The following is a 15,694-nucleotide window of genomic DNA, read 5'->3' as shown; positions in this document are numbered from 1 at the left end:
CCCAAGGTGGACCCCGGGGGGCTCATCTCTGCAGCCCCGTCCTCATTTCCCGGCTCTTCTGGGATGGGCTTGAGCCCCTCCTCGGGGGTCTCCTCGGCCTCCTGGCCTCCTGCCTGGGCGAGGCCCTCTGGCTCCCAGCCAGGACCTCCTGGGGCCACCGGGGAAGCACTGCCCATCCGGCCAGGCATGGGGACCCCGGGGGCATCTGAGGGTCCTGCCTGACCTAGGCCCGCAGGGGCGGCAGCACTTCCATCTTCCTGAGTGGCCGCGGACGCCTTGCTGGTCTCCCCAGGGCCGGGGGCTGCCCTGGCGGCACCATGGTCTTCAGGGGCTGCCCTGGCGGCACCATGGTCTTCAGGGGCCGCCTCGCCAGCCTTGGCAGTGCCGGCAACTGCCGCACTGGCCTCCTCACGTGCCGGGTGGTCCTCGGCGCTCCCTTCCTTGGAACGGGCGGCCTGGGCGGTGCTATCTTCACCGGTCGGGGAGGCCTTGGTGCCATGTGCAGTGGTGCCTGCGGTGATGGCCTCATGGGCCGGGGCGGCCTGGGCGGCTGCTGCCAGGACTGCAACGTCCACACGGGCCTCTTCCTGCCCTGGGAAGTGCTCCCTGCTAGCCGGGTCGGCGTCCCAGGCCTCGGTCTTCTGGATGAGCCGCAGCATCCCCGCAAAGCCGGGAGGCCTCCTCATCAGCCGCCGCCTCCTCAGCGTGTCCCGGAGCGTGTCGTTCAGCCGGGCCCGCGTCAGCACCTGCCGGGCGCGCGCCTGGTCCGCCATGGCCGGGTGGATGGCCCCCTTCTCCAGGGCCGACTGCAGCAGGCCTTCCAGGCGCATCACGTACGCAGAGAGAGTCTCCTGGGGCCGCTGGGCACAGGTCACGAACTTCAGCCGAGCACTCCCCCGGGGGTCCTTGTTCCCAAACACCTGCACCAGCGCGGCCAGGCAGTCCTGGGCAGCCAGCTCGGGATCTTCCGCCAGGAGGCCGCGCAGGAGGTCCAGCGCGGGGCCGCGCAAGCTCTCCACCAGCCTCCTCCTCCTCTCCCTCTCAGACACGTGGCGCCACAGGTGCAGCGTGTGGCTGGCCTGCTCCAGCCAGCTCTCAGAGGACCCTTCCCCGTGGCCCGGCTCTTCCATCCCAGAGAAGGTTCCCAGCTCCTGGTAGCCCATGCTGTCCAGCACGGGCTGCGAGGCCTGCCTCCACTGCTGGGTCCCGGGCCCTGCCTCACCCATGGCGCCTGCCGCTGTCACAACTGCTTCCTCAGGCTCAGCCATTGCCCCGCCCGTGGGTCCTGCCATACTCAGAAGTCCTGCCACGCCTGCAACATTTCTGTAACCTGCAGCTCCTTCCTCATCTGACTCAGCTCCTGCTTCACCTTCAGCTCCTGCTTGACCCTCAGCTCCTGCTTCACCCTCAGCTCCTTCCGCACCTGCAGCTCCTTCCTCACCTGCAGCTCCCTCCTCACCTGCAGCTCCCTCCTCACCTTCAGCTCCCTCCTCACCTTCATCTCCCTCCTCACCTGCAGCTCCTTCCTCATCTGACTCAGCTCCTGCTTCACCTTCATCTCCTGCTTCACCTGCAGCTCCTTCCTCACCTGCAGCTCCTGCCTCACCTGCAACTCCTGCCTCACCTGAGGTTCTGTCGTCACCTGCAGCTCCTTCCTCATCTGACACTCCTGCTTCACCTTCAGCTCCTGCTTGACCCTCAGATCTTTCCCCACCTGCAGCTCCTGCCTCACCTGAGGCTCCCTCCTCACCTGAAGCTCCTTCCTCACCTGCATCTCCTGCCTCACCTACAGCTCCCTCCTCACCTGCATCTCCTGCCTCACCTTCAGCCCCCTCCTCACCTTCAGCTCCCTCCTCACCTGCACCTCCCTCACCTTCAGCTCCCTCCTCACCTTCAGCTCCCTCCTCACCTTCAGCTCCCTCCTCACCTGCAGCTCCTACCTCACCTTCAGCTCCCTCCTCACCTGCAGCTCCCTCCTCACCTTCAGCTCCCTCCTCACCTGCAGCTCCTACCTCACCTTCAGCTCCCTCCTCACCTGCAGCTCCCTCCTCACCTTCAGCTCCTGCCTCACCTTCAGCTCCCTCCTCACCTGCAGCTCCCTCCTCACCTTCAGCTCCCTCCTCACCTAAGGCTTCCTCCTCACCTGTGTCTCCCTCCATACCTGCGACTCCCGCCTCCCCTGCAGCCTCCTCCTGCCCTGCAGTTCCTGAGTGACCTGCAGTGCCTGCCTCACCCGCCCTGCCAACCACTGCTTGTCCCTGGGGCTGCGCAGGGCAACTGGGTCTATCCTGTGAATCAGCATCAGGGGCCTGGGGCAGGCAGACCACAGGCCAGGGCCCTCCCTTGCCTGGTATTTGGCGGGGGAGCAAGCTTCGATTTAAACACTCAGCAAACTCGACCAGGGCAACACTCGACCCCAGCTCCTTTCTGTAGACCTTGCCCAGCACTCGGTACCTGCCCAGGGAACGCAGGGCAGCCTGCACAGCCTCCTGGAATTCCTGGTCTTTGCAGTCATCTGGGATTCCCAGGATGAGCAGAGATCGCTGAGCGTTCACGCCCATCGACCTGCACCAGTCCCGCAATACCGCCAGAGCCATCGCCATCTCCGAGGACCTGAGGGTGGGGGGAAGCGATCAAACAGGTGTGCACAGGCTGTTGAAGTGTGGGAATCGGCCTGTGGGTGCAAAGAGGAGAGAATCATGTTTGTGCCACACAGCCCACCCTAGTGCCCCTCACAGCAGCAGCCTGGAGCACCTCCCTGCCCTGTTTGGTTTGTTTGACTTTAGGAAACTTTTTTTATAAATTACATTTATTTACAAGATAGAAGGCTAGGGACTTCCCTGGAGGCGCAGTGGTTAAGAATCCACCTGCCAGTGCAGGGGACACAGGTTCGATCCCTGGTCCGGGAAGATCCCACAAGCCGCGGAGCAACTAACCCCACGCGCCACAACCACTGACCCAGCGCTCTAGAGCCCACGAGCCACAACTACTGAGTCCACGTGACACAACCTCTGAAGCCCACATGCCTGGAGCCCGTGCTCTGCAACAAGAGAAGCCACCGTAATGAGAGGCCTGCGCACCGCAACGAAGAGTAGCCCCCGCTCGCTGCACCTAGAGAAAGCCCGCGCGCAGCAACAAAGACCCAACGCAGCCCAAAGTAAAAATAAAATTTAAAAATAATAACAAAAGAGCACTTGTTGCGTACGACTCAAGAAACAATAATAAAATAAAATAAAATAATTTTTTTAAAAAAGACAGATAGAAGGCTCGTCACCTTTTCTACATTTCTGGCCTCAGTTTTAGGAAGCTGCCTTTTTCCCAAGGAATTTTTCAAGTCTTCCAATTTGTTAGCATAAACATTTCCATAATGTCCCATAATATTCCCCTATATCCTCTTTGTTAATGTACATCTGATCCGTAACGTTGGCCCTCTTTCATTCCTCATATTGGGGATCAGCGTTCTTTCTATGTTTCCGTGATTCATCGTTCTAGGACTTGCTCGGTTTCCTTGCTCTTTTGAAAGAAGCGCGTGGCTTTGTTCACCGTGTCCATAATTTGCTTTCTATCACTGATTTCCTCTCTTAGCTCTCTTATTACTTCATTTTATGTTTCCTTTGCTCTTCTTCTCCTAGCATCTCTCAATGGACTGTTAGCTCACTGATTTTATGTCCTGACTCTTTTCTAACAGAAGCATTTAGAGGAATACAGTTTCCTCCTGTTGCTTTTTGCTGCCTCCAACTAATTTTGGGAAGTCGTGTTTTTTTAGTATTCACTTGGAAATATTTTCTAAGTCCCTCTGTGATATTTTTCTTTGATTCATGGGTTTCCCAATATTTGAAGATATATTATCATTAGTACCATCAAATAAAATTCCCCCGTGATGAGAAAACTTATCATGTAAACTTGCAATACTGCTAAATTTATGGAGACTGTTTTACAACTCTGGTATGGCGTGTCCGGGTGAATGTGCAAAGCACCCTCGTAAAGAATCTGTGTACTGTGTGTGGAGGCCAGGGCCTTGCCCTGCCCACCCACCTCTGCAATTCCTGTGCCACCCGGACAGAGGCGACCTGAAGCTCTCGATGCCTCATGCAGTGGGCCAGAGCCCCTCCCTGGACCCCACAAATCCATCTGCCATGGCCAACAGCCTCCACCAGATCACAGCAGCCCCAGCACCTCCCCCCTCTCAGCTTCACTTACGCCCCCCCGTGGCCAGGCGGCTCCTCCCCGACCCCTCGCACTACATCCCCTCCATACACCCTCCCCCACCCACCAGCTGGTGGCGCTCCGCTCTGGGCCCTGGAAGCCGGGCGCCCCGCCATGCGTAGAGGTCGGACTGCCTCTCTCACCTCCCCACACCGGGGAGTCCTCCCCCGAGCACACTCAGCGCCAGGGGCTCTCGCTTCTCGTACCCCAGACGCAGAGCCCACCCGTCTTGCCCCCGCCCACCCGGGAGCCGGAGCCCCCTAACTGCCACGAGCGTCCTCCCCCCCCACCCCACGCCCCGCCCCGGCGGGAGCTCCCCTAACGCCTACCGCACCCGCGCCCGGGAGTCCTCCCCATCGACCCCCGCTTCAGCCAGGAGTAGCTCCCCCTTCCTCCCGCCACACGCAGCAGCCGTTAGCCCTCCCCTCCCGTCTCGGCCCCGGGGGTGGGGCCCGCCCGTCCCGTCCCGTCCCGTCCCGTCCTCCCCACCCCCGCAGCCAGTCGTCCTCTCCTCTGGCCCCCAAGGCCAGCCCCACCCGACCAGCAGGAAGCCCTCCGCTCAGGCCCCCCCCCACGCATTAGCCCCACCCTCTGCACCCCGACTCCAGAACGCCCCCCACCAGCCACCCCGGAAGCCAGCGGTCCTCCCCTCTGACCCGCTCACTGGGGGACCCTTCCCTCAGCCCCCCTTCAGCCCGCTACCCTCCGCCGCCGCTCCCCCACTCCCAACCGAGCAGCCCGTAGCCCTCCCCCGACCTCCACTCCTTCCCAGGGCCCCCGGTACCTGCGGAGTCCAGCCCCCGGCAGAGCCCCCGCCTGTCTCCTGACTCGCTCTGACTCTGTGGATGGCTCCGGAGTCCCGCTCACGAGGGGCTGAAGAGCTCGTCTCAGCAGAGCAGCCAGGAACTGTGCCGCCGACTGTCCCAGGCACTCTGTGCGAACGCCACGTGGGCTTCCGGGTGCTCCCGGAAGCCCCAGGAAGATGAGGGAGAAAGTTCTAGACGTCTCTTTACCGAGAAACTGGTTGGATCAGAAGAGCACGTGAGGAGGCGCTCTGCTACGGAAGCAGCAGTAGCCATGCGCACTGAGGGCCTGAGGTCCCAAGGCTTGGCGCCTCCGGAAGCGAAAGACACGCCCATTGGCCTTCCACCAATAGGAAGGCCTCCTGCGAGGCTGCGGAGTTGGGGGAGCGAACTTGGCGATGCAGAGCCCGTTGTGGCAAGTACGTCCATTTGTCTTTACAGGTGGTTTTCTACTGTGATTGATAATGTCATAAACCTATTCTTATTTCTTTGGTTTGTTTTAACTTTTGAATTTTATTTTATGTATTTTTTTATACAGCAGGTTCTTATGAGTTACCCATTTTATACCTATTAGCGTACATATGTCAATCCCAATCTCCCAATTCATCACCCCCCCCGCCCGCCCCCACCATTTTCTCACCTTGGTGCCCATATGTGTGTGCTCTACGTCTGTGTCTCTATTTCTGCCCTGCAAACCGGTTCATCTGTACCATTTATCTAGGTTCCACATATGTGCATTAATACACGATATTTGTTTCTCTCTTTCTGACTTCCTTCACTCTGTATGACAGTCTCTAGATCCATCCACATCTCTACAAATGACCCAATTTCGTTCCTTTGTACGGCTGAGTAATAAATAATAGTAATAAAGCTCTTCTTTATATGGACTGGTTTCTTGTCTAGTTGTATCAACTAGCCATCTTCTCACATGGCACAAGAGGATGAGGCAGCCGTCTGGGGCCTCTTTTATAAGGGAGGTAATCTCATTCATGAGGGCTCCCCCCTCATGGGCTAATCACTTCCCAGGGCCTGAGGGAGGACTGAGGGGAGCCTGGACCCCAGGACAGAGTGGGACCTGGGAGGCCAAACGGCGAGATGAGCACGTGCAGCACTTCCTGACATCCGGGTCTCAGAGACACTGGGGAGGGGAGTATGGGGCGGGGTCTCAGAGAGGCTAGGGAGGGGGTATAAGGGTCGGGGTGTCTGGTGGGCACGGGAGAGAATCCCAGGTCCTCCGTGGAGTCAAGGTGAGTGCCCTGAGGGAGGACTGAGGGGAGCCTGGACCCCAGAACACAGTTGGCCCTGGGAGGCCATAGGGCGGAATGAGCACGTGCAGCACTTCCTGACATCCGGGTCTCAGAGACGCTAAGGAGGGGGAGCATGGGGCGGAGTCTCAGAGAGGCTGGGGAGGCAGTATAAGGGTCGGGGTGTCTCGTGGGCACGGGAGAGAATCCCAGGTCCTCCGTGGAGTCAAGGTGAGGGCCCTGAGGGAGGACTGAGGGGAGCCTGGACCCCAGAACACAGTTGGCCCTGGGAGGCCATAGGGCGGAATGAGCACGTGCAGCACTTCCTGACATCCGGGTCTCAGAGACGCTGGGGAGGGGAGTACGGGGCGGGGTCTCAGAGAGGCTGGGGAGGCAGTATAAGGGTCGGGGTGTCTGGTGGGCACGGGAGAGAATCCCAGGTCCTCCGTGGAGTCAAGGTGAGTGCCCTGAGGGAGGACTGAGGGGAGCCTGGACCCCAGAACACAGTTGGCCCTGGGAGGCCATAGGGCGGAATGAGCACGTGCAGCACTTCCTGACATCCGGGTCTCAGAGACGCTGGGGAGGGGAGTACGGGGCGGGGTATCAGAGAGGCTAGGGAGGGGGTATAAGGGTCGGGGTGTCTGGTGAGCAAGGTAGAGATTCCCAGGTTCTCTGTGGAGTCAAGGTGAGGGCCCTGAGGGAAGACTTAACAGAGCCTGGACCCCAGAACAGAGTTGGCCCTGGGAGGCCATAGGGCGGGATGAGCACGTAGAGCAGTTCCTGACATCCGGGTCTCAGAGGCGCTGGGGTGGGGGAGCACGGGGCGGGGTCTCAGAGAGGCTGGGTAGGCGGTATAAAGGTCGGGGTGTCTGATGGGTACGGGAGAGAATCCCAGGTCCTGCGTGGAGTCAAGGTGAGTGCCCTGAGGGAGGACTGAGGGGAGCCTGGACCCCAGAACAGAGTTGGCCCTGGGAGGCCATAGGGCGGGATGAGCACGTGCAGCACTTCCTGACATCCGGGTCTCAGAGACGCTGAGGAGGGGGAGCACGGGGCGGGGTATCAGAGAGGCTGCAGAGGGGTATAAGGGGCGGGGTGTCTGCTGGGCACTGCGGAGAATCGCAGGTCCTGTGTGGAGTCAAGGTGAGGGCCCTGAGGGAGCACTGAGGGCAGCCTGCAACCCAGAACTCAGTTGGCCCTGGGAGGCCGTCACGTGCAGCACTTCCTGACATCCGGGTCTCAGAGACGCTGGGGAGGGGAGTACGGGGCGGAGTCTCAGAGAGGCTAGGGAGGGGGTATAAGGGTCGGGGTGTCTGGTGGGCACGGGAGAGAATCCCAGGTCCTCCGTGGAGTCAAGGTGAGGGCCTGAGGGAGGACTGAGGGGAGCCTGGACCCCAAAACAGAGTTGGCCCTGGGAGGCCATAGGGCGGAATGAGCACGTGCAGCACTTCCTGACATCCGGGTCTCAGAGACGCTGCGGAGGGGGAGCACGGGGCGGGGTCTCAGGCTGGGGAGGCAGTATAAGGGTCGGGGTGTCTGGTGGGCACGGGAGAGAATCCCAGGTCCTCCGTGGAGTCAAGGAGACGGGCCTGAGGGAGGACTGAGGGGAGCCTGGACCCCAGAACAGAGTTGGCCCTGGGAGGCCATAGGGCGGAATGAGCACGTACAGGACTTCCTGACATCCGGGTCTCAGAGACGCTGGGGAGGGGAGTACGGGGCGGGGTCTCAGAGAGGCTGGGGAGGCAGTATAAGGGTCGGGGTGTCTGGTGGGCACGGGAGAGAATCCCAGGTCCTCCGTGGAGTCAAGGTGAGTGCCCTGAGGGAGGACTGAGGGGAGCCTGGACCCCAGAACAGAGTTGGCCCTGGGAGGCCATAGGGCGGAATGAGCACGTGCAGCACTTCCTGACATCCGGGTCTCAGAGACGCTGGGGAGGGGAGTACGGGGCGGGGTATCAGAGAGGCTAGGGAGGGGGTATAAGGGTCGGGGTGTCTGGTGAGCAAGGTAGAGATTCCCAGGTTCTCCGTGGAGTCAAGGTGAGGGCCCTGAGGGAAGACTTAACAGAGCCTGGACCCCAGAACACAGTTGGCCCTGGGAGGCCATAGGGCGGGATGAGCACGTAGAGCAGTTCCTGACATCCGGGTCTCAGAGGCGCTGGGGTGGGGGAGCACGGGGCGGGGTCTCAGAGAGGCTGGGTAGGCGGTATAAAGGTCGGGGTGTCTGATGGGTACGGGAGAGAATCCCAGGTCCTGCGTGGAGTCAAGGTGAGTGCCCTGAGGGAGGACTGAGGGGAGCCTGGACCCCAGAACACAGTTGGCCCTGGGAGGCCATAGGGCGGGATGAGCACGTGCAGCACTTCCTGACATCCGGGTCTCAGAGACGCTGAGGAGGGGGAGCACGGGGCGGGGTATCAGAGAGGCTGCAGAGGGGTATAAGGGGCGGGGTGTCTGCTGGGCACTGCGGAGAATCGCAGGTCCTGTGTGGAGTCAAGGTGAGGGCCCTGAGGGAGCACTGAGGGCAGCCTGCAACCCAGAACTCAGTTGGCCCTGGGAGGCCGTCACGTGCAGCACTTCCTGACATCCGGGTCTCAGAGACGCTGGGGAGGGGAGTACGGGGCGGGGTCTCAGAGAGGCTAGGGAGGGGGTATAAGGGTCGGGGTGTCTGGTGGGCACGGGAGAGAATCCCAGGTCCTCCGTGGAGTCAAGGTGAGGGCCTGAGGGAGGACTGAGGGGAGCCTGGACCCCAGAACAGAGTTGGCCCTGGGAGGCCATAGGGCGGAATGAGCACGTACAGGACTTCCTGACATCCGGGTCTCAGAGACACTGGGGAGGGGGAGCACGGGGCGGAGTCTCAGAGAGGCTAGGGAGGGGGTATAAGGGGCGGGATCCTAGGCGGGCACAGGAGAGAATCCCAGTTCCTATGTGGAGTCCGGGTGAGAGCACTGAGTGTGGACTGAGGGGAACCTGGATCCCAGGACCGAGTTGGCCCTTCCAGCCATAGGGCGGGATGAACAGGTGCAGCACTTCCTAAGATCCGGGTCTCAGACACCCTGGAGAGGGGGAGCACGGGGCGGGGTCTCAGAGAGGCTAGGGAGGGGGTATAAGGGGCGGGATCCTAGGCGGGCACAGGAGAGAATCCCAGTTCCTATGTGGAGTCCGGGTGAGAGCACTGAGTGTGGACTGAGGGGAGCCTGGATCCCAGGACCGAGTTGGCCCTTCCAGCCATAGGGCGGGATGAACAGGTGCAGCACTTCCTAAGATCCGGGTCTCAGACACCCTGGAGAGGGGGAGCACGGGGCGGGGTCTCAGAGAGGCTAGGGAGGGGGTATAAGGGGCGGGGTGTCTGGTGGGCACTGCGGAGAATCCCAGGTCCTGTGTGGAGTCAAGGTGAGGGCCCTGAGGGAGCACTGAGGGCAGCCTGCAACCCAGAACTCAGTTGGCCCTGGGAGGCCGTCACGTGCAGCACTTCCTGACATCCGGGTGTCAGAGAAGCTGGGGACCTGGGATAAGGGGCGGGGTCTCATGAGGGCAGAGGGTAAAATGTCAGGTCCCTGGTGGACTAAGGTTAGGGCCCTTAGGCAGGACTGAGGAGACCCTGAGGGAGGACAAAAGGGACCCACCAGATCACCGCCCTTGCAGGTGGCCGTGGGAGGCCCCGGGGCGGGATGAGCACGGTAGGCCTGTCCTGACGTCCTGACGTCAGGGTCTCGGAGAGACTGGAGACCTGGTATAAGGAGCAGGGACTCACACTGGCAGACGGGACAATCCTAGGTCCTGCCCAGAGTCCAGCCTGCACGCGAGGAAGGAAGGACTGAGGACGTTAGACCCCAACACAGGGAGGGATCCTTTGCCCTTCCGCGGGGGCCTTGGAGGCGCCAGAGCACGGTCAGCAGATGAGATGTTTCCTGACCTCTGGGTCGGGGTCCTCAGGAGGTCAGGTGTTTGGTGTGAGGGGTGAGCCTTCAGGTCCACAGAAGGTGGACTCCCAGGACCCCGAGGGAGGACTGAGCAGACCCCCAGCCCTGGAACAGGGACCTCAACAGAAACCTGCCCCTGTGGTCAGCGCTGGGAGGCCAGGCAGGATGTGAGGAGGAGGTGAGGACCCAGCATCTCCCCATCCTAGGACCCTCGGGAGGCCCTGGGCAGGTGCGGCCACCTGTGGGGCCCCCTCACTGCTTTCTGTTCAGATTCGGGGTCCTGTTCTGAGTTTCCCCTCCGGCCTGCAAAGGGGAGGGTCCAGGCCCTTAAGGGGAACAGTGAGCACGACGAGCGACCCCGAGGGGACCACCCACCCCAGAACTCAGCACTGGGGGGACCTCACAGAGTCCGGCCCAATCCTCCTACCAGCACCGAGGCCCAGAGCTGTGCCACAGTGTACACAAGAGGTGCGCCCTCCATTCCTCTTACAGGGGCTCCAGGAACCGGGAGGCGAAGGCCCAGGTCTGAGGACCGTGTCCTCAGGGCACAGAGCAGAGGAGGCCCAGGCAGCGCCAGGAGCCAAGGGGAGGTGCGTGCCCTGAGTGTGTACCCAGGGGCTCCCCCTCCCAGAACAGAGGGGACCCCACAACACCCAAGTCACCCCACCGCCCTGTCAGCCCCAGAACCTGGGGCCGTGCTGGCTGCACCCTGAGGAGCCCCCTCACTTCCTTCTTCAGGTTGGCAGGGGACAGGCCACCCGGGAGGAGCGCCCCTGTGAGGCCCGAGGGCAGCCCTTGAGACGAGACCTGTAAGTGGCCTTTGTCAGGGCTGCCCAGGGTGCCTTTCTCCGCCGAGGCCGCTCACACCCCCTCTCTACCCCAGGTACGAGGTCCCCTGCCCACACTCCCGTGGGCGGACCGACCCCAGTGATCAGGCCCCCGGTCGAGATGAGTGAGCTCCGCCAGCCTGAGGCCGACCTTGAGGCCCCAGTCCCGGCCCAGGGTCCGGTGGAGGCGCCGCTGCTGGGGGCTGCGGGGGAGGAGGCCGCATCCCCCTCGTCCTCCGCCTCCCCTGGCGCCCCCTCCTTCTCCGCCTATGCCGAGCCCTTGTCCCGCGAGGCACTTGTTGCGCTGATGGCTGACCTGGTGGGGTTCCTGCTCGTCAAGTTTCGTACCGGGGAGCCGACCTCCGAGGCGGAGATGCTGAGTACGGTCGTCCGGGAGCATCGGGACCACTTCCCCGTGGTCTTCCGCCTCGTTTGCGAGTGCCTGCAGCTGCTGTTTGGCGTGGACGTGAAGGTGGTGGACCCCCGCCAGCGCACCTACGTCCTGGTCCCCACCCTGGGCCTCACCTGGGATGCAGTGCTGAGCGACTGGCAGCCCACGCCCGAGGCCAGCCTCCCTCTGCTGGTCCTGACCATGGTCACCCTGTTTGGTGACCGCGTCCCTGAGGAGGAGGTGTGGGGAAAGCTAGGCACCCTGGGGTTTTGTGGCGGGAGGGAGCTGCTCACCGAAGTGTGGGTGCAGACGGGCTACCTGAAGTACCGGCAGGTGCCCCACAGCGACCCTGCCCGCTACGAGTTCCTGTGGGGTCCCCGGGCCTACGCGGAGGCCAGCGAGTGTCAGGTCCTGCAGCATCTGCTCAGGATCAATAGCATGGCTCCCAGGTTCTTCCCATCCGTGTCTGCAGGGAGTGTGAGCGATGAGGAAGAGGGAGCCTGAGCCAGTGCAGCAGCCAGTCCCACGTCCAGCAGCTTCTCCCGTGGGGCAGGAAGGGGGGCTGCTCCTTCACTCTGAGTTTGAAGAGGGAGCGGTCAGCCTTCTAAGCAGTGAGAGCCGGGCGAGTTGGGGGAAGCCGGTGTGCAGCATTTTGGGTTCCTGTTGTGTATGTTGACATGGACTTCCATGTCTGTTTTCTTTAGGAATTTTTCAAATGTTGGTTCTTTGAATAGAAGACTAAACAAGCTTCAGTGTCTAACTTTGTGTATGACGTTAATCCCACAGGTATTTGCACTAATTCAGTTCAAGAACAAGAGTTTTGCTGTTTTGTAAGAGAGGTTGGGAAATCTCCCAGTTCGTTTTGTGACCGTGTACAAGATAACAGGGAATTGGAATCAGAACTGCTCTGGAAATGTGGAAGTACTTAGCAGTGATATAGATGGGGGAAGAAATAGAAAAATAAAAGTCATTGTTGTTCCAATTCTTGCTTCCCTGTCTTGTCTGTCATTCTGTAAATAAAACGAACTATCTCTGTTGAGTTGGATTTGCACGGGTATTTTAAGACAGTAGGAGAAGGTTCATCTGCGTCAATAAGCCCCCTGCCCACTGGCTTGTTTATTCCGCAGACCTCCACGGAGCCTCTGCTCTCCGGAAGGGCCTGTGTTAGTAGCGGGAACGCTAGGAAAAGCAGGACACACCCACACCTAGAGTGATGGTCTAGGAGCCACTGTCACACGAGGAAGGTGGTGAGACGTCCCCTAAGTCCCACAGAATAAGACAACATGGGACGAGGCGGTGGGGCTCCAGGAGCGAGCCCTGGAGTGTTAAGTGCCCCGAGCCAGGGCACTTCGGGCCTTTGGGAAGTGGGGGTTCCTTCTGTGGGAGGTGATGGTGATGAAGCTGGGTGGTGGCAGCAGCCGGACATGCAGAGGGTGTGTCTTGGGTTGCAGGGGAAAGTCTGAAATGGGACATTGCTGTGAGATGTCCTTCTGGGTCGTGGATGAAGCCGAGAGAAATCTCGCCCTGGGGCAGGAAGGAAGGGGTGCTGGCTCTTGTTGCATTGCAGTGGGCCACAGTGAAGAGGTAGGTGTTTCATAGCCGCCATCTGCAAGGATTTCCAGAGAAATGAGGGTCTTGCTCTTTGAAGCCCTGCTCGGTATTCCCGGGGCTGGCCCTCCTCTCCCTGCCCTGGGAGAGCCAATTACCAACTGTATGGAAACGACCATTTTAGTCACCTGGAGTTTACTTTGGCCACTTGTGAGCAAGGTCTAGATTTCAGTGGGATGAAATGAATGAAAATAGGGGGTTTGAAAGAAGAGAGGCTGCCGAAGTGGAAAGGAGTCGCCGTGTGACTGGAATCCTGGGAGCTTCGCGTGAGCTGCACCCAGCTGGGGAAATCACCACCCTTCCCTCCATGCCGACAGACACACACACACACACACACACACACACACACACACACACACACACATCCAAATTGAATAATAAATCCTCCAGGAGTAAAACACACAGAACAGCAATTTTGACTGGTTTTCTATTCCGTTTCCTATGGAGCTGCAAATTCTCTGAGATGTCATGAAAAGAAAGCAATTTCCAGAGGGGAGAAGGACAGAGTCTGGGATCAGAATAATACTAGAAATAAGTCCTAGCCACTAAGAAGCAACATCCGCCAGTGTCCCCGCGTTCAGGCAGGTGCAGAAATATGGCGGCATCAGAGACCCACAGGTTTGGGCTGTGACCTGGCATCGAAAGGAAGAGGCAACTCCTGGGCCTAATGGGATTGGGAGGTCACTGCAGTGGGAGGTGCAGACGGCGCCGGGGGCTAAAGAGGCAGCCCTCCCTGCTGAGCGCCGTACGACAACGTGAACATTACGTGGGATCCTGGATTTGAAGCACCTGCCATATAGCAGGTGGGCACTTGGAAAAGGTGGAGAATTTCAGGGCCAATGGAACCTGCTCAGACACTCCTGCCGGAAAAGAAGGGGATTTTGTCATCACAAATGGTAAGCACTCCTGGGGGAAAGCAGGGATTCCTAGTGCCGGTTCGTGCAGTGAACTGACTGATGGGGGGCAGTGCTAGCCCAGGGACGGCCGTGGCAGGCGGCGCAGCAGCGGCCGGGACACGCCAAGAGCGCCCCAGGGACATTCAGGGAGACACTTTTCAGGGGGGCAGCAGCACCCTACCCAGTAGACTCTGGACGAGCACACACCACCCCGGCACACAGCCAGTCCTGACCAGGGCGGGGCAGGGCACACGGGAGCTGCTGCCCATCAGCGGGAAGCTCTGACGTTCTCTACGTGCGCTGAGCCTGCCCCCTGAGGGGCTGGTGTGAGTTGTCTCAGCCGTGGCCCTGTTTCCCGAGAAGCCCCCATTCCCCAGCCCCAGCTAACGTCTGCTCTGAGCTCCAGCCTCCTTGGCAAAGGGCTGACCTCCTGCCTGGCTCTCGCCTACCCTCCTCTGTGGCAAACATCGCCGGCTGCTGCTTTAGGGGCCTTTGTGAGCAAGTGCGGGGCCCGGGCCTGTGCCTGTCCGTGGTCCCTGAGCTGGGACTGGGCACAGGGATAGGGCTGGGTTGGTGGCGGGATGCAGGGTGTGAAGCCAAGTGACATTCACAAGACAGCAGCAGGGTGTAAAGCCACGTGTGAGCAAGCATCCAGGAGGAGGGGCATCCGCAGGGCCCTGAAGGGCACAGACACTCACGCCCCGTGGGGATGCGGAGAGTCCTCCAGCCCGGCGGTCCCCGTGCTTTGAATGCAGGCTTGCCGCCTGCCTGACAGCCAGTGTGCCCGGGGAAGTGAGCCTGCAGGAGAACGTGGGGCCACCACGCCGCTGGGACAGAAGGGAGCAGAGTGGGCAGTGGAAGGAGAGAGCAGGGCCCAAGGCTGAGCATAGGAGCCGCCTTCAGAGGGCCGTGCCTCGGACCCCCACGTCCGGGACCCTTCTCCATCCTCACGCCCTCAGTCCTAGACCCTCACCCTCCTCCCTGGCCCTCGTGTCCATTTCACGAGAGATGGTGACCTGATGGGGCTGGGGAGGCCACGTGGGCAGAATCCAGTGTCAGGCTCTCATGGGCACTAATGCCCGGCTTCCCTGTGTTTTCTCCATTATGTGGCCTGAGGCGTCAGGTAGTAGGACCCCGTGGAGGACAGCTGAATCCCCCTTGACTGTTGGGGAGACAGGTCAGGCCAGTGCGGGGATGGGTCTTTGCACGCATATGATGCTTAGCTCGAATAAGAGTCCTTCTAGTGACAAGCTGATCAAATCATGGAGACTCCCTACGCCTCGATTTCTCCATCTGTAAAATGGGCCTCCTAACAGTACCAGGCAAAAGCATTGGTGTGGGTTTCCCCATGATGTGACCTGCTTGTAAAAAGCCTGGGCCAAATGAAGTGGTCGGTGGCTGTAGCTCTTGTTACTGAGTGTGTAAGAAGGATGCGCCCTCCCCCATGTTGTGAGGATTCCCGACCAGTGCACGTCTTGGGATCCCCGCGTACGTGGGTTAGCGCAGTTTTTCTTTTCTCGTGAACATTTGTTGTCAGAATGCTTGGGCTCGCCTTCCTCGTCTTCTCGCTTGTCCCCGTTCAAGATGAGGCGGTTGATCTGAGGTGTCGCCTCCATTGGAACACGGGTGTTTGCAGCTTTAGGTCCCAAGTGCCTCTTTGGCCGCGTGCCATAAGTCCTGGGGCCTTTGGTATGTGTTTTCTTCATTTCAAAGTATTTTCTAGTTTCCCTTGTGATGTCTTGTACGTTCCCTGGGCTATTGTTATGGACTGAACTGCGTCCCCCCAAAATTTGCATGTTGAAGCCCCA

The 15,694-nt window shown here is 60.3% G+C and overlaps 2 protein-coding genes across 8 annotated transcripts; one reads left to right on the top strand and one right to left on the bottom strand.

The window, feature by feature from the left end:
• Positions 1-461: 461 nt before the first annotated feature.
• LOC307180676 (paraneoplastic antigen Ma6E-like) lies at positions 462-5,570 on the bottom strand (the record flags this gene model as incomplete). Its single annotated transcript, XM_079911042.1, has 4 exons — positions 4,991-5,570; positions 1,968-2,674; positions 1,537-1,615; positions 462-1,312 (listed from the first exon to the last, which is right to left on the bottom strand). Coding segments are annotated over exons 2-4 (1,566 nt in total), but the record flags the coding sequence as incomplete, so codon positions are not given.
• Positions 5,571-8,447: 2,877 nt separating this feature from the next.
• On the top strand, positions 8,448-12,403 carry LOC307180896 (melanoma-associated antigen 8-like). 7 transcript variants are annotated; one of them, XM_079911459.1, is made up of 4 exons: positions 8,895-8,953; positions 10,657-10,754; positions 10,903-10,973; positions 11,048-12,403. In XM_079911459.1, exon 4 carries the CDS (start codon positions 11,113-11,115, stop codon positions 11,884-11,886), a length of 774 nt encoding a protein of 257 aa, XP_079767585.1. In that variant the 5' UTR covers positions 8,895-8,953; positions 10,657-10,754; positions 10,903-10,973; positions 11,048-11,112; the 3' UTR covers positions 11,887-12,403. The 7 variants fall into 7 exon arrangements, with proteins under 7 accessions (XP_079767587.1, XP_079767589.1, XP_079767585.1 ...); XM_079911461.1 differs by lacking the exon at positions 8,895-8,953 and adding an exon at positions 8,448-8,512 and having other exon boundaries at positions 10,903-12,403; XM_079911463.1 differs by lacking the exon at positions 8,895-8,953 and adding an exon at positions 8,717-8,739 and having other exon boundaries at positions 10,903-12,403.
• Positions 12,404-15,694: the final 3,291 nt, after the last annotated feature.

The sequence above is a fragment of the Stenella coeruleoalba genome, assembly GCF_951394435.1.
Source record: "Stenella coeruleoalba genome assembly, chromosome: X".
In the NCBI taxonomy this organism is placed as follows: Eukaryota; Metazoa; Chordata; class Mammalia; order Artiodactyla; family Delphinidae; genus Stenella; species Stenella coeruleoalba.
This window is presented reverse-complemented; position numbering and strand designations above follow the sequence as displayed.

What these genes read in the sequence shown, in the direction of transcription:
- LOC307180896 (XM_079911461.1), top strand. Translation starts at nt 11,113, where the DNA reads ATGAGTGAGCTCCGCCAGCCTGAGGCCGACCTTGAGGCCCCAGTCCCG.